This window comes from Sesamum indicum, linkage group LG10, assembly GCF_000512975.1.
Source record: "Sesamum indicum cultivar Zhongzhi No. 13 linkage group LG10, S_indicum_v1.0, whole genome shotgun sequence".
Classification (NCBI taxonomy): Eukaryota; Viridiplantae; Streptophyta; class Magnoliopsida; order Lamiales; family Pedaliaceae; genus Sesamum; species Sesamum indicum.
In genome coordinates, this window is record NC_026154.1 from 17064195 (window position 1) to 17084454 (window position 20260).

Here is a 20260-nt window from a genome sequence, read left to right on the forward strand (position 1 = left end):
ATCTTCCACGTAATTTAGTGTTAGGTAGTTACTATGTGCCACGTACTTTGTATTTTTCTTGGTTATCCTGTATTCATTTAAAACTTGCTGTACAAAATCCATGAAAATCAAAGTTGGTATCTAAAGCATGACAGACAGTGCCAAGTTGCAAAAAGTTAGGCTAAGAAGGATAGATTACAAAAGTAGCGTGAATCATTAATTTACTAATCAAGGAGATGCTTTGAACGAGCATACAAGAAACACACCTACTTTGAATGAACATACAAGAAACAAATTTCCCGTCTTCCCTTTTTATGTTGTCTGATTTTAGTTTTAGTTTGAAAGATTTGCTAAAACACTAAAGATGAGTTTCAAGACATCGATAATACTCACAAAAGAGATGTGTTGGTTTGACTGACTGGTGACTGCATTACCCGTAATAACAACAAATCTGTATTGTTTCTATCATACAAACAACTTCAAATCTTTCTCAAAATTTCAATCCTACCAATACTGTGTGTGTATGCATGTACTGTACAGCCTACAGACATTATTCTTTTGTGAACAGAGCTTAAACAAAAAAAAGCCGCTATTCTCTTTTGTCAATCGACTTCTTCACCATTATCCACCTGTAATCTTTCACTCCCTTGCTCGGAGAAACATCAAGACGACGCCGTTGAGGCAACCGCAGCAACTCTCCGTCAATCTACTCCACCGGTAGCGATGGTGTTCCTCCAGCTCCGCCCCGATGGGCTGCAGGTAGGCCCACGCCGCGTGCTGCAGCAAAGGATCCTTGATGGGAATCTCGCGCCAGCTGCTGGTGGGAGAGGCCGTCCAAGGGGGAGAGTCGTGGAGCAAGTCCTTGAGACTGGTGTAGCTCTTACTCTGCAAACCAATCATCTCTATATGGTGGTTGGAGTTGGCGCACTTTTTGTGGTTGCTAATGGGGTTTGGTAATGGGAAGGCAGGATGATTACAGCCGAAATTATGGGGTTTAATGAAGTAGTTTCCCATAATACAATCGGAAAGATAAAAAGTATTAAGGGGTGAATGATGAATTCAATTCAGAGACTGTGTTTTCCTATTAGGAGGATTATATTACTACAATTACCAAACAATGTGTGTGCGCGCGCGCGGGGAAGAAGGAGAAGGGAGAGTGCGAGCGAGTAGTACTAGTGATTTAGGTGAGTGGGGGAAGTGGGGTCCATGGAACACGTGTTGAAACAGTGGGCCCCCCCTGCCCCCACCACATCCCTGCTCAAAAACTACTTCCTCGAATTTTGATTTGCAGATGAATTTACGTAGTGGTTAAGCTAACAGAAACAATAATATTTGATCCCTAATCTCCTGTACATGTGACATGATCAACATAAGATATTTGCTCAGAGAATCTTCATACCTTCCTATATTCTTCTATTCTTTTATGCACAATACTTTTCCACACCATCAAATCTCATCTTAACCCAATCCCCACAATTATTCCACTTTCCTTCAGCTTCTTTCTCTGCTCCATTCCACTGCACAAACACTCCAGTACACAGTTGATGGTTTTTCTGACAAATCTCAACTCAAAAACAAGAAACAAAGTGAAAGAAGCCATTGTTGGAGAATGAATTCCTGTATCACCAAAGCTGTGATGCAGGCTCCTTTTTAAATTCAGCGGCAGAAGTGAAACGGATTAACTACTGTTAACAATGTTTAGTTAGTTCTAACTCACCTCTAACTAAGCTAACTAATGAAAAGTGCTATTCTACTTACAAAGGTGGTACAAGTGAAACAGCGACTATGAGTGAGCTTACAAGTGAAGAATACGTTACTTCACTTAAACGAACAATTGCGATATAAGAAAAAGTAATGGCTCTAAGTGCGCGTCTTTTTCACTGAATGTAACGATGACAGTGGCAGAGCTTGCAGATCATGAAGAGCTGTGGAGAGCATGAGTTCCTTCACTCCCCAACTCAGGTTGCACATGGTGCACTTGATGTATGCAATAACGAGCAACTTGTGGAGTATGGCATCACAAGCAACAGATTGGGTGTCTGTTTCCGGGTGTACTTGGAGGAACACAGGATAACCTGAAATTGCATTGGAGGAGCATACCCCGAAAGAGCTCGATCAACATGATGCTGCAACTAATGAAGACGAGATGAGCAGGAGAGAACGGAAGGGAAAGGGAAGAAATGGAGGCAAAAATGAATCAATTCATTCAAGAATCAAAATGTACATAATAGATTTCAGCAAGTGAGAAGAGGTGCCAGCAATTTGCAAACAGTAATGTGCTTGCAACACATGTGGCCGCCTATTACTCAGTTCTTCACAAGTGCAACACCTCAGAATTTAAAGGAGACTCTAGATCATAAAGGCATCATTAGCAGGAATAAAGAATGTATAAAAGATGTTTTCATGCAGCCCAGGGTCAGATCCAGTACTTTGGTATATTTGCAAAAAATGAAAAAAAGCAACAAAACACACACAAGGAAAAGAAAAGCCAAGTTGAAAATCAGGTGGATAAGGCCAAGATCATTCTTTGGACTAACATATCCAAAATAAAACACGAAGCAACGTGCAAAATTGAGGCCACAAAATACCCTATGCTAATACGTATGTGAAACAGAAACAAAGCCACGACTCCACAAAATAAAGTACAGGGAGATCTAGCAATGCCCTCCAAAGAAAAACCACTTTATTACTGCATCAAACACAAAATAACACCTCGGATTCTCTCACAAGGACAAACATCAGAACTTTGAAGCAATGACTATAATCTCACCACTGTAAATTTTTCGAAGAAAGCAAGTGTGAATCTCTTTATACTGTTACATACATATACCCTGATAAGAACAAATATACATGTGTAAGAGAAAATGAAGGTCTATGTGTTTGGATGCACATCAATGTATGTGGGAATGTCTCTGTCTATAGAGCAATTGTAGCTCTGCTTAAACCACATGATACATCTCCAACCGGAATCCTTAATGGTGTATATCAATGGTACAAATCCATATTAGCAGAATATTACCTCCAACTTCTTTGAATTTTAATTTGTCTCCACGAAAGTACAAATAAAGGAAGTTTTCCAGCATGAGGCCTCAATACCAATGTTAACAGTGTGGTTAGAATATAGAAACCAAGCAACACTCCAAAACACTTATGAGTAAATTGAGTTTTATGTGTTTCAAAACACAAATGTAGGGGAATATTCCAACACCAAGCAAGATGTGCCACTAGCGACAAAAGAACTGCAGCATATAGATAGAAAGTTGATACCCCTTCGTCACAAGATAAGAAACTTAAGAAGCTATTATAATAGAATTCTCAGCTTTTCAAATAACGTGAAGCTACAGCCATTGAGAGTTCAAAACAAGAAGAAAGCAGTCAACTTCTTCGCGTAACAGATGGGGGCCTTTTATCCAAGCAAGGCCAAAAATGATGTGGATAAGGTCATGCGAACCACCTATAACTGGTGTGTGCTACTGAACACTGCACGGTAAGCTATAGCTACAACACAGAGGGATAAAGTTTACAAGAAGAGAAAGGGTATGAAGGTATGTTGCAGTAGCTACCTTCAGTTAAAACATTTAATTCTTTAAGTGTACAACCTTCTATTGATGCTACAAAATGCTCTCCTTACACCTCTCCAAGATTCTTTAACAAGTCACTTTTGCCTCTGAGCAGCCTGACACCAGAAAAAACATAATTAGAATAACGGTGAAGAATTCACCTAACAATGATAAGAACTCAACTCTTTTGTTGATCTTTTAATCAACCTAACCCCCCAAAGTAAGATGTATCAGAGGGGGGAAAAAAAGGTAGTTGCATTCTACCTGCAACCATAAGATACTAGCAAAACCTATGGACTAAATCAAGAAAAGTTTCCAGTATTCTACTAGAGCATAAAATGACTAGACCAAACTTCTTCAACCCCCACCCTCACTACCTCATCTCCAATGTCAATAATAATTATCCAACCACATCAATGTTGATACATAGATTAGAAAAGTATTACAAAAATAATTCAAAATAGCCTGCAAATAAAAGACACCAGTAAGAAACAAGGTTCTCTTGTGAAGAAAAAGCAAGGAGTCGGTTATAAAAGAAAAGCTGCCAACCGCTGTACAATGTATCAGTCCAAAATTAAGGGGTTATAATTCCATACCGAAGACAAAGAGAAAGAGAAAACTCAGAAAATACGTGTATTTCTATGCAACCTTTTAAGACCTTAAATCGAACCAAAAAAGTTTAAATTAAATAACGTGAAAATTGCCCTGAGTGAAAAGAAGAAAAGACACTACAGTTCCCAACCTTTTTCAATTTTTCAAGTACTGAATCTTCAAATGCCTGATATCCAGCACCAACCAGCTTGCTCAATTTTGGACCATCAGAGTCATTCTTCTCAGCACTAAAAATTACCGGTGACGAAGCGGGTTGAAGAGGTAACACTAGGAGAGGATTTGAAAGATCGCCCAATACATTCCCAGTAGCAGCAACCTGCCAACCAAAAGTTCTCATTGGGAAACCCAAAAGATAGTAAAATGAAATCGAACCAAAGATTTTTAAAAAGTCTTATTCTTACAGCAGCATCCTTAGATGCCATTACTACAAGAGCTGATCCTTTCTTCTTGGAACTCTTGATGACTACATCTTCTACAGCACCAAACTTCTCAAAAATTGCTCTAAGTCTATGCGCCGAGTAGTCTTCACCAATCTTCTCCCATGAAATCTTGAGAACCTTCTCCTTATCCAATCCATTACCACCTCCACCATCCATACTATCTTTCCCCTTTTCTTTTGTATCTTGCTTGAAAGGTGTTGCAGCGGCTGGTGTTTTGTTGGCTTGCATTGCACGAATTCTAGCTATCTCCTCCTTTAGTTTCCGAGATATTCTCTCTTCCTCTTCTCGAGCTTTCATGTTGGGGTCAACAGCAAAGGCAGATCTCTCTCTTTCTTCAAGATCTGACATCATCTTGCGGCGCTTGGAATCTTGTTGTCCTTGGCGATGAAGCTTCTCCCGTTTCACTCTAAGTAGATCATCAAATAACTTTCTAGCCTTTTCATCCCTGAGAACTTCATATGAAGTTTGAAGCTTTAAAAAATCAGCATGTGCATTAGGGTCATCTGGTCTCTTGTCCGGATGCAGCTCCCTGGCTTTTGATCGATAGGCTTTGCTAATCTCTTGCTCTGAAAGCCTGGCGCCTTCCTCACCGGAAGGGAGGCCCAAAACAGCATAATGGTCGACTTCAGCATCCATACCACGCAGTATTACTCAACTGCAACAACACAGTAGCATGTATGATGCAAAAGGGTGGGAAACAGAAAGGTATCAAATTCACAAGGTAGATGGAAGTTGAACAAGTCATCATAATGCTGAAAAAACAAAAAGGAAGCTCATAAATCGAAATATAAAGCAGAGAGAAGACACAGACACAAAGTGAGATAAGGTAACATATTTTGCTAATACCGCTTAAAACACAAACACAGAGCCGCGGCAGCAAATAACTAAAGCCCCATCCCCATGTAAATTCGAGATATCAATTGAGAACAGAAATTACGAAAATAATACTTGTGTGTTTTAACATTGACAACAAAAATACCTAGAAAAAGAATGAAATTCACTGAATTAAGAAAAAACAATTATTAAAGAAAATAACCTGGAGCGGCGGCAGTGGAGACGACAGAGAGGCGGATCTAGCGGTTCTACTGGCAGGCGGGAGCGATGGTTTCGATTGGAGACCTGGGGAAGGTCTTGGGGTTGGTTGAGGCTGGGTGTATGCCGGTGGGGCTATGGAGGACGATGGGCGTTCTTTTTAGGTTTAAATAAATTGACTTAAATAGATAGTCCACTTATTTGAGGAATAATTACAACTCCACTGCCAAAAATTAAATTTGGTATAATAGCACTTGGACTTTCTATGACTTACAAGTTTATTATATAGTTTTAATACCCTTTGTGTTCGTTTAGTAATGCTAATGTTGTATGTTGGTGGGTTTAGAGATACAACCAAGGATTTCTTGACTTGGAGAAATTTTTTGGAGTCTTTTAGGCACCTTTAACCCCGGTTCAACTGTTTCCAACCTACAAAAACTTTTAATTATTATTTTATTCTTTATACAAGTGACAGTTTTTATGCCCCATTTGCCAGAAATAAAAACATGAACACGCACTTATGTAAAAATTCTTGATAATATACTTGAATTTCAGAAAGTTGATCAGGGTTTTGCTTCAGTGTTGGCAAAAGAATTACGACATGTCAGTGAGATATTGATTAACGAATGCACAGATATATGAGACGTGATATATTTGTTCTTTGGATTTACAACATGTGGAAAGCAAAATAATCAGAGGAATACAAAGACAATAATCAGGAATGCAAAGACATCATCAATTCCAGTACCACATCCACGTTGCCCCTTGCAAAATGCATCTGATAACCAGTTAAAAGGCCAGAGACAATTCTCATTTATTTCTTAACATAATGGTACAGAACACACCCTGAACAAAACTGTCCAGCAGCATTAAACACCATCTCACAAACTCATAACTTGAGCAAATAGTAGAATTATATAATGGTGACTCTAAACTCCGCAGAAGCCACAAAATGTTTCCAGACTTTCATCTAAGAAGGCAGATGCACCACTCGTCTAGAGCAACACAATAATACAAACGAATTACAGGGGATCTAGCTGGTTCTCTTTCGAAAAAATATTAACTATTTTGTACTGCCATAGAGCCTTGGCTTCCGTGGGGCTCAAAAGATCTCAATCTTATTTTGAACCAGAGAGGAGATACACAACCCAACAAAATAACAATATGAAGAAATGTGCATGCCAAGGCAGTCAAACAGAAGACTCCACTGCAAAGAACTTGAATCAATATCAGTTAGATGCATCCCTGCTGTAAAATTGGTCAAGTGTCTTTCCTGGAATACGGTGAAGAAGTTCTCGGGGAAAGATACGGAGCAGGGCCCACGCCAAATCAAGGGACTGGAAGATGTTGCGTGTGTCATAGGCTCCTTGAGTGACAAACTTCCTCTCAAATTTATCAAGGAACTCAAGATATAGCTGTACATCCATGTGGAATTGGTAAGCTAAATTATTTCTCACTGGAAATTAATAAAACAAAGCAGTTATGCACAAATAACAGACCAGATCTTCCGAGGAAAGTGCTTCTTCTCCAACCACAGCTTTCATTGCCTGCACATCCTTCCCAATGGCATAGTTTGCATATAACTGGGGATATGAAAACATAGAAGTGTCAGATAAAAAACAACCGTATTGTAGAAACCCCAAAAAATAGAACAGCTAGTGCCAGTTAGTAGAAACTGGATTATATTATGTGAAACCAGATTAGACAGTTTACCTGGTTAGACACATCAGAGTGATCCCTACGAGTCATGCCCTCACCAATAGCACTCTGCAATACATTGAAGCAGTAGCAGGAACACCACCCTCATTATCCTCTATAATTCTAAGCACATGAATCAAACCAAATAAACTGAGTATTGGTTTAGTTACCTTCATTAGACGAGACAAGGATGGCAGCACATTGATTGGAGGGTATATCTGTCAGTTGAACCAGTCAACATCTCTTTAGCCAAATTTTGATTCAACAGAAAAGAAAAAATATATCTATATAAACAAAGATAATCCAAGGATGCCAGGTCTCTACAGTTAATCCACCTTTCCTGAGCGTCAGAATCAAGAAGTGATAAGGCGCAACCATCTTCACTATTACAAGGCGCTTCACCAGATTATCTTAAGGAACTTTATTATAAGATAAACGTCTATAGGAAGTTCTTTTAAGATTTTCTGCAGATAATTGACCTTGACATAAAAAAATGTCATACAGGAAGTTCTTTTAAGATTTTTGGAGATAATTGACCTTAACAGTCGAAGGTCGTACCATGCTTTGTACTTGACCAAAGAGATACTGAATGGGTGAATCATGAATCAATCTCCTTTTACCTGTCTATTATGAAGCTGTCTGTCAATGTATATCTGCCCTTCGGTAATATAACCCGTAAGATCTGGTGTGGGATGTGTGATGTCTGTTCAAAAAAGGAAAACATAGTAAGAAGATCCATTATTGCAATATAAAGAAATTAATTGCCAGATGGCTTTGGATTGCATTACCATCATTGGGCATGGTTAAAATAGGAATTTGAGTGATGGAACCCTTTCGTCCTTCTATACGTCCAGCACGCTCATAGATAGTTGCCAGATCAGTGTACATATAACCAGGATATCCACGCCTACCAGGCACTTCCTCTCGAGCAGCAGACACCTAAAGAGGAAATATGATCTCTAGCCTCTAGTTCTTAATTTACTTGAATAAAGAATAATGAACACTTCACAAATACTTAATCACAGCCTAGAAAAGATGCATTGGGGAAAAGACATACAGAAGCCATTATACTTACTAGGAAATGATAGAAAAGGAGACAAACACTAACAACTATTAAAGGAGAACCGTTGTCAGTTGAGATAGCTCAGAAAGGTGGATGTCTATGCAAATATTACCTCACGAAGAGCATCAGCATAAGAACTCATATCTGTCAATATGACAAGCACATGCTTCCCGCATTCATATGCCAAGTACTCTGCAGTTGTGAGAGCAATGCGAGGAGTGATAATACGTTCTATTGTTGGGTCATTGGCCTGCAGCAAAACTGACGTTAAGACATATTGACCGAGGTTTATGTCAGAAATTTAATTATGTAAAAGAAGGCATTAGCATAATTACCAAGTTTAAGAAAAGGGTCACTCTCTCCATGGATCCATTTTCCTCAAAGTCACGTTTGAAGAACTGTGCTGTCTCCATGTTGACTCCCATAGCTGCAAAGACGATGGCAAAATTGTCCTCTTCATGGTCCTGTAGCATAGAGTAGATCATATGAATTATGTTGATAAAGGAGCAAAATTCTGAAGATATCAGACTTAAGGAAAACAAAATGATGCATGAATTAAATACCAAGCAGTCTAAACAATAATATTAAATTTTCTCGACAGGGTGAGACAGCTGGTGAAATTAATTTTACATCCCTAGGCCTTAATTCTCTCAACAAGAATAAGAGAAACATATCCTGTCTACTACATTGATTTATCTCCGTGTATGGAGAGATATTGGTATCAGAAAAATGGCTTTAACAAGTAATAAGCCAAAACTAAATAGTAATGCCTATGGTTCTGCAATATCAAGCAAAAAAACAAAAGTGATTATGGATGTCAAACATGAAAAGCAACCTTGCTGCGGGCTCAACATAACACGGAAACTAAAATTCCTAGAAGAACATTTGTGTGGTTATAATATACCTGAAGAAGATCATCAGCTTTCTCCAAACGTTTCACCAAACCAGCCTGACGACAGATCTGAGCAGCTATTTCATTGTGGGGAAGACCAGCAGCAGAGAAAAGAGGAATTTTTTGTCCTCGGGCAATTGAGTTCATGACATCAATAGTTGAAATTCCAGTCTGTATCATTTCTTCAGGATAAGTTCTCTCACTAGGATTGATGGAACTCCCTGAACCCAATAAGTTAACAAAACCATCAAATATGAACAGATGACATGCATACAGAAAGACACAACTTCATACTCCAATTGATACTTGCCAGAGATATCCAAGTAAGCCTCAGGAAGAATAGGAGGGCCATTGTCAATGGGTTTCCCGGAACCATTAAAAATACGACCAAGCATGTCCAAAGACACGGGCGTTTTTAAAACCTGTAAAAAAGTTGCAGCATGAATTCTTGTGAAGTAATGCTTAAAACAAAAAAGTAAGAATTAACCATCTAAAGGAATTGATCTTGAATCAAGAATGAATCTCATTAACAAAATAACTAAGCCATATACAATTTTGAGGGGGAAATACAGCATAAATCAATTCTAAATAGAATTCAAAACCCTATGCCTGCTTTCTAGAATGCACTTTGTGAATTTGAAACGGCAGTGGAGAGCTTATTGACCATATACATTAATCTGGCACTGCTTAAGTTAAACACCCAGTTCAGCCCAATTCAAGAGGACGGACAAACCGACATACTACACCGGCTAAGCATGTACTTAGAACTTATTCGCACCCAACTATCAATCATTGTCAGCAGTTCGTCATAGAAAGAGAAGACACACAACATATGTGTCCATTATATTGAATGCAATGTTTTGAAAAATGGATTGATGGTTGGACCGGTTTTGAAAAAATCGGTTGACCAGAACCATACTAAATACATGTATAAATATAAATATATATATATAGCATATCAATACATTATATATTCATTGTTAAACTAAAACACAATATATTTACAAATAAAAAGCTTTAAAGATTTCAAAGTAAATTTGATTCAATTAACAACAACGATAGTTCCCCAATAAAATTGAACATAAACACAAAAAATAAATACAACAATTTATAACAATATATAAATATTATAATTTATTTCCACAATTTATAAAATAAATAAATTAATTAAAAATTCAACTTTGTTAAAAAAACATTATCATTAAAAACTAATAAAAACTAATAATTAAAGAATAATTGATAATATTAACACAATTGAAGGGCATAGGGAGCCGGCTGGCAAATGGTCTAGGACTCAAGATAGGCAACCCTTCTTCCCCCAGTTCCTTCTCTTATCCTTTTCTCTTCTTCAAACAGAAGAAAAAAAAAAGAAAGAAATAAAAATAAATCCATTTTCTTGGTTAACCCATCAATGATCATCTACAGCCTTCATTCTATTCGATGTCAGCACTATACAAAAGCAAAAGTGGATATTCAACTGTATTGAAACTTGTATTACCTAAACCAGTTCCCAACCCCCCAACCCAAGCACATTACCTAAATGGATCTGGTGGTCTTTTAAACTACGGTATTAAACAACCAACTTCTGATCTACATAATCATTTGAAAATAATACTAAAAATCAGCATCATTCTCTTAAAAGTTAATTGTTGCTTGGCTGCCTTTGTTCTTTTTGAGTTTTTCCTTTATTTATTTATTTATTTCTGAACATCTGAACCGGTTTCAGCGGTCCTGGATTTTGGCGTTTTTATGGGTTTTGACCGGTCCATCCCAGTTTGACCTCTCCGATTTTTGTGCTCATACCCAGACCGGACATAGGTCCAGCTCCCGGTCAGGCCAGTCAAACCGGCTGGTTTGATCATGGTTTAAAAACATTGATTGAATGTGATGAAACACATGACCATGAAAAGTTCTATGGATGGATATGAGTATTAATAAAATTACACGTCTCAAACAATCTGTAAATAGAATTGCAATACTAAATGCAAGCTCATCATACATCATGAGAGATAAGTTATGAATGCCTATCATTTAATATTCAAATAATTTTTGACAAATTCATTCCAAGAACAAACATTTTCTAGAACCTGGGAGAAGAATAAATCTAGAAGATTTTGGTAAAAATAATAAGAGAAATGGGAAAGAGAAGAATTTCTCTTTCTTATTTTTACTGGGTTTTGGGGAATGGAACAGTTGACTTGGTGGAGAAAACTAATTAATAATTGAACACGGAGTTCACATCAGTTCAAATACTTGGAATAACAGCATGATTTTCAGGGAAAGCAAGAGCAACTGCAAATTACTGTACCTCTCCAGTGAACTGCACAGTTGTGTATTTATTGTCAATTCCAGATGTGCCTTCAAACACCTGGTCAAGAGAACAAAGCAATATAATAAGTGCACCGCCTAGTTGAAGAATTAGTCTCAAAGTACTGAGGTGACTGAAATTAGAAAGTAAAATTTAAGAAAAGATGAGTAACACAAACAATTGAAGGAAAAAGGATCTCTTAAGCAGGTAGCTCAACCACTGTCCTTATTAGAACTCTGAAGGCTAAAGAAGCAAAATGCATTTGTTTCTGGATAAGAGGATAGTAGGGATAAAGCTTTTGGTTATAATACAAATGAAGCAGAAAATCTCAAAATAGCAAAATTGAATAGATCTCAGAAGCCACATTAGAGGTGACAAAACAGCAAAAAGAAATCAAATTTCAAACCGGAGTCACTGTACCTGAACTACAGCCTTCTCTCCATCAACCTCCAGCACTTGCCCACGTCTGGTTGTTCCATCTCCTAGGCGAATGTTGACAATTTCATTGTACTTGGGTCCCTGACATAGTTTCATAGAAACATCTAAAATGATCATGATCCCATTCCCAGATGCATACTCACAAAGAGCCAGAGATATTCACCTTCACTTTATCAAGGATAACAAGAGGTCCAGCAACACCAGAGACAGTTCTATATTCTGAAAAAGTCCAAAAAATGTCAAACTATGTAGTAGAGAACAGAAGCATGTTTTAGGTGGGAAATATTTCAAAAAGCAGCAACGCTAGATCATATGGAAAGCTTCCAACTAACTAGCTTAAAGAATAAATTACTCCCATCATCAATATTCCTCACATGAATAGCTCGTGCAAACCATAGTTGCCTAACAATTGGCTTCCAATACACCCCATCTTAACGGCCACATGGTATTAAGGAAAAAGGAAAAACAGTTTTATTGGATGATTCTGGAACAAGAAATAACCACAGGTACTTGAGATCTAAGCTCAAACACATGAAAATATAAAGGAAAAACCACATAAAGTGAGTGATGCATATACATAGATAAAGATGTGTAGATATACATAATAGGCATCTAAATATTAATGCAAACTGAGAGGAGATTAGTTAGACGAGAATATACCCATTCCAATCTCCAGAGTTCCCTCCTCCATATCGACATTGTTTTGTGCAAAACCCATACTGAACCTACAAAATCCACAAGATTTGGGACCAATCAGGAAATTCGGAGAGAGAGAGAGACAGAAAAACAAGAATCAAATCCTACTTGAAGCAATCAAATTCAGTCACTCTCAGTTTCAGATCATTCCAAAGCTCAAAAAACTGAACAACGATCCTAGCATGGATGACACCCTAATTACAAATTTTCACGAAAATGCAGAGAGACACAACATATATGTTGTCTTCTGCCAAGTGTAAACTAGACAAGACTTGCCCTAGGTCCTGTTCCTTTATATTGTTGCTCAGGGTCAACTCAATGAGATGAGAGGAAGAGTATCTCTCTAAGCTTGATAACCAGTAAACTGGTCTTCTGATCCCAGTTCTCAATCATTTGATAAATAGAATCATTCCCGGGAAATGATCGTTGCAGTCAGTCCAATAAAGCTAAATATGTTTTCCCCTTTTTTGCCGGTCAATCTGTAACAAGGCCTGAAGCTGGCAACAATTTGAACGCCTAAGCACACGAGCAACAGAATTAAAAAGCAGGAGCATCAACATTCATCAAACACAAAGTTCCCACTACGCCACTACTCAGCATAGTGGCCTGGTCCTTGCCTAACTAAGTCTATTGAAAATGAAATGGACCATTGCGAATTCAAGCTTTGAGATCGGATCGCCACAAACAAAAAGTCATGAGTTGAGCAGCACATGCGGAGACTGTAGCAGAAATCCTATAGCGGATACATATTCAACTCAATCACCGCGAAACAAAGTAGCTGATGCAAATATAAGTCTAAACTGCATAAAAGAATAACCAATCGAAGCAAACTGTAGCGGATTCAACACTCGTATGCATTCCAGATCGATGAACAAAAATAAAAATCAAATAAATCAAAATTTTACGAACCAATTGAAAGTGAAGATAGTGGAATTGGATCTGGAAAGTCACGTACCTTTTGACTGATTCGTAATGCGAGAGAAAGCGAAGAGAGCTTAGGGAGGAAATGAATGAGTTGGATGGGCAGAGCAAAAACGAGAGTGAGATCTAAGAAATGAAATAAATTTGTGAGTATTTTTCAATCATGTATCGCGTGGAGACTTTTTCTTTATTTAACAGTTTAGAAGAATCAATCAAAATAATGAAAACGAAGTGGAGCGTAAGCGCGATTTACTACGAACACTGTAATAATTGGAAACTTTTTACCGGAGAGAGTACAACAAAAGAAAAGCTGGCAGATGGGTGGTGTTGGTGTTATAGCAGTAAGGACGGACGGACTAAGAGATCACACGGCCTATTATTTGCTTTGCTGATGGGACCCACTCACATCACACCCCTTACACTAACAAAATTATGGTCCACATGAAATCTCATCCAACCAAACCAATTTCAAACCCATAAATTATGAAGAATACTAATAAAAGATAAATTCTTCATCATCATCTAATTCATTTTTTCAAATATACTCAACAATATATGGTAAAAGTAAACTTATTTATTCATATGTTAAATTAAGATGAAAAGCATAATTTAAAATTTAATTGTAAGAGACAAGCATTTTTTATATTAATATAAGACAATTGTAAGGAGATTTGGATCACTCTTTATCCATAGAGCTGATCATGCCCGCTGGAACATGGCCGCAGCCTTATCAGTCCCTCAAATTAGTGATGGCAACGGGACGAGTTTGGTACGAGTTTGATTGGATCCGAGACTTGCCCTGCCTAATTTTTTGTATTTCTTATATAGAGTTGAATATATGCAAAAATTATTTAAAAATTTACATATATTACTATAACTTTATTAATAATGAATCATATATTAAAAATTAGATAATAATATATATATAATCCGAGACCAGATGGGGCGGGTTTGGGCCAATACCCGTACCCCCCCCCCCCCCTTGGTCGGGTCTGAATCAAACCACCCGGAACTCGAACCCCAATTCGTCTCAAACCTGTCAAATTCTATATCAAACTCTTGTGTTTTAAAAAAATGAAGCAAACCCCCTCATCAATGATTTAAATAGGGAATAAATTGTTTCTTTTTTTAAAATATATGAAATAATTTATTATTTTAATTTTTACAAAAAAAAAATATTTATTTGTCATATTATAAAATGATAAATTGTATTTTTCCCTATTATGTTGTGGAATTTATAAAAACACAAGATATGAAAGTGAATGGAGCACCCAATTCCCAAATTGGAGTAGTTCTCCACATGGTATGATTGGGAAGTAGTCCTGATGTTACAAGTTTGTAGCTCTGTAAACGCGTACAACTATGTGTAGTGGTGTGTTGCACTTTTAGAGGGTTGCCACTTGCCTGCCTCCTCATTCTTTTATTTGCTAAAGTGGATCAACTTTCCTTCAAATTTATTATAATTATGAGTATTCAATAATTCTTTTAAAGTTATTAACAATTAGTTTTGACTTTTCATTACGATTTTTGTCAAAAATGATTTTTAAATCATGAATTATAAAATTTAAAATTTTCAAATATTATTTTTTATAATAACACCCAATCAACATCATTTATTTTATAATAATGGCAGTAAAATATTGATTTTTTCTTGTTAGAATTAAAATGAATTTGACATTTTCACCTAATCGTTCAAAAAATTACATGACATATAAATGAATGATTGATAATTTTTTAAAATAATAAGAAAGAATTTAAAATTTGAATGTATGGTATATATATATATATATATATATAAATTATAGTAATAAATGTAATTAAAATGAAAATAGGCAAGTGTTGAGTGCTTAATATCCTTAATCACCACCTCATCATATATAAGAATACTTCCAAGGAACACACACAACACCACCTCATCTCCTTCCCTTCCACATTACTCACTCTAATGAAAAAATCTTTTGCCTCCACCGTTAAACAACATTCCTTATTCACACACACCTTCCCACTCTCTGTCTCCCAAACATGGCCGCACCCCTATCCGTCCCGCCCAACCCCCGCACTGCTCCCACCCCATCCAGACTCTCTCCCGTAATTAAGCTCTTCAGCCGCCGCATGTTAGCCCCACCTCTCCAAGCTAGCTCGCGCGCCGATGACTCTGCGCCCTTCGATATGTCTGTTGAGAATGCCCTCAAACTGTTGGGAGTCTCCGAGGGTGCATCTTTCGATGATATTCTCCGAGCTAAGAATTCTATTATTGCTTCCTGTATAGATGACCAACAAGCAATTGCTCAGGTTCTTACTTTTTGCTTTTCTATTTTCTTTATCCATTCCATGCTAATTTGGTACTGCTTCTTGGATGCATACAAATCTTATTTAACTTGCATTTCCTAGTTTCTTACTATCGGTTAGTGTGTGATAAGCTGCAGCATCTTACTAATCAATCACTTGTGTGATTACTGTGTAAAAGCTGGAATTCTTGTGTGATCCTTGGTTCTTTTTGGCATGAGCATAAACAAACCCGTAGGTTATGATCCTTGAATTCAGGGCACTGAATTTCGTTTTCTTGTAGCTGGTAAAATACTTCTTAGCTGTGGTCTTTCTGATACTTTATTCAATTATCAGTCTTAATTTGTTTAGGTTTTATACGTCATTCACTTTATCAAAATTCCTTGTCAAGAAACTTTTACTGTATATCTGCCCAACCCTTGGTTGTCTGTCATTATTTTGCTTGAGAAATAGGTTAACTAGAGCTTTTAGTTATGGAGTATAACTCTTATCAGTTTATAGGTAGAGGCTGCATATGATATGCTGCTAATGCGGAGGTTATCACAACGGAGAGCAGGGAAAGTTGTAAATAGTGGCATTCGTTATGCTGATGTTAAACCTGTAAATGGTCCTAAAATGGGGTCAATGCCCAACTGGCTTCAGATTTCTGTGAAAAACTCACCCATTTCAGTTGAAGCACCCTCAGTTAACGAGTTGGGCGTGCATGCTGGGGTGTATGGAGCTCTGATGGTCTTAACATATGTTAATGGAGCTTCAGCATCTTCTACTGTACCCTATGCTGGAGCTGATGTTCCTGGTCTTGTTTTGGCCACTGGTTTTGGGGCATCCTTATACTTGATGACCAAGAAAAATGTGAAATTGGGTAGGGAAATTTCTTTCTTTAACTTGATGCAGTCTTTTTGTCTAGGCCTCTTGCAACTACTTCTTGTTGTTACTTAAATATCCTGGTTTTGCATCTTTTAATTCCACAAAGAATATCATGCAAAACTTCTCTCAATGTGATTCTGTGTGGTAGTATTCAACTCACTGAGTGACTTTTAAGCTAAGCATGTGTCTGCTAACTAGAAATTGGAACCACAAAGTAACTTGCTTCATTTTGTAGAATTATAATCATAATAGAAACTAGTCCTTGCACCATGTGGTAGCACTATTTACAAGGGAAGGTGTATAAAATAAATAAACGTAGAAGATTTTGTTCATGAACGCAAATAGTACTTCTGACCACTTCAGACTGTAGAATGTTCCTAACATTCTCCAAGGCTCCAAGATTAGCTAATATTGAATCCATGTTAAAAGGACTATTCTACTTCAAAATAATTGTATAAACCGATCTTGCTCTGCTATCAATGATCTTGGACTGTTACTTACGCAGGGAAGGCAACTGTCATAACGATTGGAGGGCTTGTGGCTGGTGCATTGATGGGCTCAGCAGTTGAGAGCTGGTTGCAGGTTGACATCGTCCCATTCATGGGGATACACACTCCAGCTACTGTTGTGTGCGAATTTGTACTATTCTCACAATTTTTAATCTCCTTATACCTAAGATAGAACTAGACACGATTGTATTGGGCAAGTCTGGGAGGGCAACTGTAATCTTTGAATAAGGCTTGCAATGCTTATCTAAGATGTGGAGCTATATGCGCATTGCACATATATAATGTTATCACAGAATCTACCTAGAAACTGTATCACTTTTGAAAGTTATATAAACATTCGGTATTAGCACTTCCTCTGAAATTATCATCTTTGTTATTGAGGGTCTGTCAATTTTGTCCTCTATATAACTTTTGAGATTCTTGACTGCAAAGATGAATGATCAGGAAATGGACCTCCAAGGAAAATTGTGTGCAGCATCTGGCTAAATGTTAATACTTGCCAATGACAAAGTAATTGATGAATAAGCTATGTCTCAGCGAGTTTCTTCGACAGTTTCTGATTTACAACATTTGAAGCTTAGACCCTGCAAAGGTACAGCAAAAACATCCATAGAAGCATTTTATCTCATTTGCTGCAAATTTCTTGGGCTTCCCCATCTACCATGTAAGGTGGTTTCCCAACTTTCTCCAAGTTCTCAGTGGTGGCGAGGCCAGTATACATTTTAAAAGCAGCACTGGAGAATTCTGTAATAGACTCGAAAAGCCCACCAAACCCCGTCTGGAAACCATTTAGGATTATCCTTTCTGTTTCTTCCATGCATTTACGATGTTTTTCCTTCTCCAAATCAACCCTTCTACGGAAATTCTCCAGCATATTCTTCCTCTCTGTTAAAGAATCCACGCGATCCTCTATCTGCCCATCTGCATTTTTGTCAGTGACCCTAAACTCAGAAATCCTATTCTCAGCCTTCTGGAACGCCAAAATCTTTTTATCTAGTTCTTTGGACAGGCTATCAACTTTCCGCTTTTGTAGCTGTTCCTCTCCTTGCTGAAGCCACAAAGCCCTCACATCCTTAACACAGCTTTTCATTGCTAACGAAACTGCCTTTTCTGGTAACACGTTCATGGAATCCAACCAATCAAGGCAAACTATGAGAAGTGGGGGCCCATTGAATCGATTAGGCCGAGCAGAAGCCCTGTCCCTGGAGTAAAATTCGACCTCTGGAGCAACAAACTTAGATAACCATCCAAGAAGGGCCTCAATATATACTTTCTGAGCAGCAATGTATTCAGCAAAGCAAGCACGCCAATTGACAAGCTCGGTTTCAAGCTGAAGCGTTGCTAGCCGGTGAGATTCATTGCAGAATTTTCGATAAGATGGGCAGGTAAAAGTTTTGACTTCAGATATAATCTTATTCTGGATTTCATGAGACTCCAACATAATTTTCCAAGTTCTCATCATACTGCATTAAACACAGAGGCAATGAGAACAGGGGAAATTCAAAACTAAGATCATATTCTTTTCTTCAATTATTTTTTCCGGGTTCAAGAGTAACTGTGTTTTACCCTTGAAGTAATTCCTTTATTTGCGGCTCCAGTTCTTCATCTCTCAGTTTCTCAATTTTTGTTGAAATTGTTTCAGCACTTCGAATTGATACAATGATCCTGCTATATAAATCCTTGACTGCTGCTCTGGTTTTGTCCAGTGCAAACCCTTCATCTCCTCTAGCATCTTGGTTTACAAGTTGGTTCCATTTCTTTCCGTAAGCTCTCCGGATGCTATCTCCTTCCTAGAGGCAAGTGGGCAGTCAAGGGCTAGAAGCAGATAACTATAAATTGCATAAACATTATTATTGCAGAAGGTAAAATCTACACCAATGTGGATAGGACAAAGCCAGTAAATTACAAGTCTAAGGTTCACAATGCAATGCAACCATTGAACCAATTACTGTTGCCCATTGTCAGGCAGCAGCTCATCTTGATGCACACAGAAATCCAGTGAAAATCACAGCACAGAACACAGTACATCACTTAATTACCTTAACTTCTTCATAGAGTTTCTTTTCCCAGGCATACAGCCTTCCTAGCGTTAGTGAATGGCTTCCGGAAGCCATTCCTCCATAATCATCAAAGAGTTGGTTGCTAAATTCTATCCACGTGGAAGAGCTTTTCAGACCAGATGCTACTAAACTCTTACATGATGATGAACGAGAAGAAGCAGAGCGCCATGTGATAGCCTGAATTAATTTCGTCGAGTTCTCTGCATCCACATGAGTTGTCTGTGAATGAATTCACCAGGGAATGTGACAGCAATATAAGGCAACAAGGAGTAGGAAGTTTCCAAGCACAAAAGAAGCCTTTTAAAATCCAGAAAAAAAGAAGATTGGAAAAAATTATGATCATTGGATATCTTGAAAAGGTCAGTAGATTTCTGAAAGGACTGGGGGGAAACACAAAGCCCGTTACAAAAAAGACCATCCATGCCCATCAGAGCATTTCCTTTTGGAAAATTTTCTAAATTGAAGCAAATCACAGACTCATTATTCTGATCATCCAATTCAAAAAAATCAAGAAAAGGAAATGTTAGAAATTTAAGAATAATAACAGCCTACAACTGATCAGAGTAGAAAGGAAGTATGAAAATAATACTCCTATTAACATATGCACCACAATGCATCAGCAGAAAACTTGAAAGAAAAGGTTAGACCTTTAATTTCCTCCATGTTAGAGTGCAAATGCACTCTGTTGCACTCTAACATCCTGGAAACTTCTTTTCCAGAATCATAAGCCCTGATGAAATGGTCTTCAATATCTTTCAATGCTTCCAAGAACTCCCTCCCTCTCACTGGTGTATCAATCAGTCCCTTCTCTTGCTGCTCCCCCTGGCTCCCCTTAGCACTCTCCACTGCTTTCACCACCTCAACCTCATGCTCCTGCTCCACACTAAGTGTTTTTTTCT

General features: G+C 37.7%; 4 protein-coding genes across 12 annotated transcripts in view; 1 reads left to right on the plus strand and 3 right to left on the minus strand.

The window, feature by feature from the left end:
- On the minus strand, window positions 420-5832 carry LOC105173016 (dnaJ homolog subfamily C member 17). Of its 9 annotated transcripts, none has more exons than XR_002287871.1 (6): window positions 5628-5832; window positions 4553-5246; window positions 4282-4467; window positions 3579-3655; window positions 2750-2810; window positions 420-2105 (listed from the first exon to the last, which is right to left on the minus strand). XR_002287871.1 is itself a non-coding variant. In XM_011094653.2 (4 exons), the coding sequence occupies exons 2-4, from the start codon at window positions 5225-5227 to the stop codon at window positions 3635-3637; spliced, it is 882 nt and encodes a 293-aa protein (XP_011092955.1). In that variant the 5' UTR covers window positions 5228-5246; window positions 5628-5828; the 3' UTR covers window positions 3315-3634. The 9 variants fall into 9 exon arrangements, 1 of the variants encoding a protein (XP_011092955.1); XR_002287870.1 differs by having other exon boundaries at window positions 420-2111; XR_848699.2 differs by lacking the exon at window positions 2750-2810 and having other exon boundaries at window positions 420-2054; window positions 5628-5831.
- On the minus strand, window positions 6403-13823 carry LOC105173017 (V-type proton ATPase subunit B 2). The gene is made up of 15 exons (XM_011094654.2): window positions 13674-13823; window positions 12683-12747; window positions 12186-12241; window positions 12005-12103; window positions 11585-11644; window positions 9587-9698; window positions 9289-9497; window positions 8720-8848; window positions 8497-8634; window positions 8110-8260; window positions 7942-8024; window positions 7492-7539; window positions 7337-7390; window positions 7123-7206; window positions 6403-7038 (listed from the first exon to the last, which is right to left on the minus strand). The coding sequence occupies exons 2-15, from the start codon at window positions 12738-12740 to the stop codon at window positions 6853-6855; spliced, it is 1467 nt and encodes a 488-aa protein (XP_011092956.1). The 5' UTR covers window positions 12741-12747; window positions 13674-13823; the 3' UTR covers window positions 6403-6852.
- Window positions 15526-17652, plus strand: LOC105173019 (protein CHAPERONE-LIKE PROTEIN OF POR1, chloroplastic). The gene is made up of 3 exons (XM_011094656.2): window positions 15526-15931; window positions 16427-16787; window positions 17298-17652. Exons 1-3 carry the CDS (start codon window positions 15662-15664, stop codon window positions 17471-17473), a joined length of 807 nt encoding a protein of 268 aa, XP_011092958.1. The 5' UTR covers window positions 15526-15661; the 3' UTR covers window positions 17474-17652.
- The window catches only part of LOC105173018, a gene marked incomplete in the record, with an annotated part of 4388 nt that continues 1915 nt past the window's right edge, over window positions 17788-20260 (minus strand). Inside the window, 4 exon segments of the mRNA XM_011094655.2 lie at window positions 17788-18764; window positions 18868-19091; window positions 19341-19561; window positions 20009-20260. Of these exon segments, the coding sequence (XP_011092957.2) occupies window positions 17927-18764; window positions 18868-19091; window positions 19341-19561; window positions 20009-20260 (1535 nt within the window).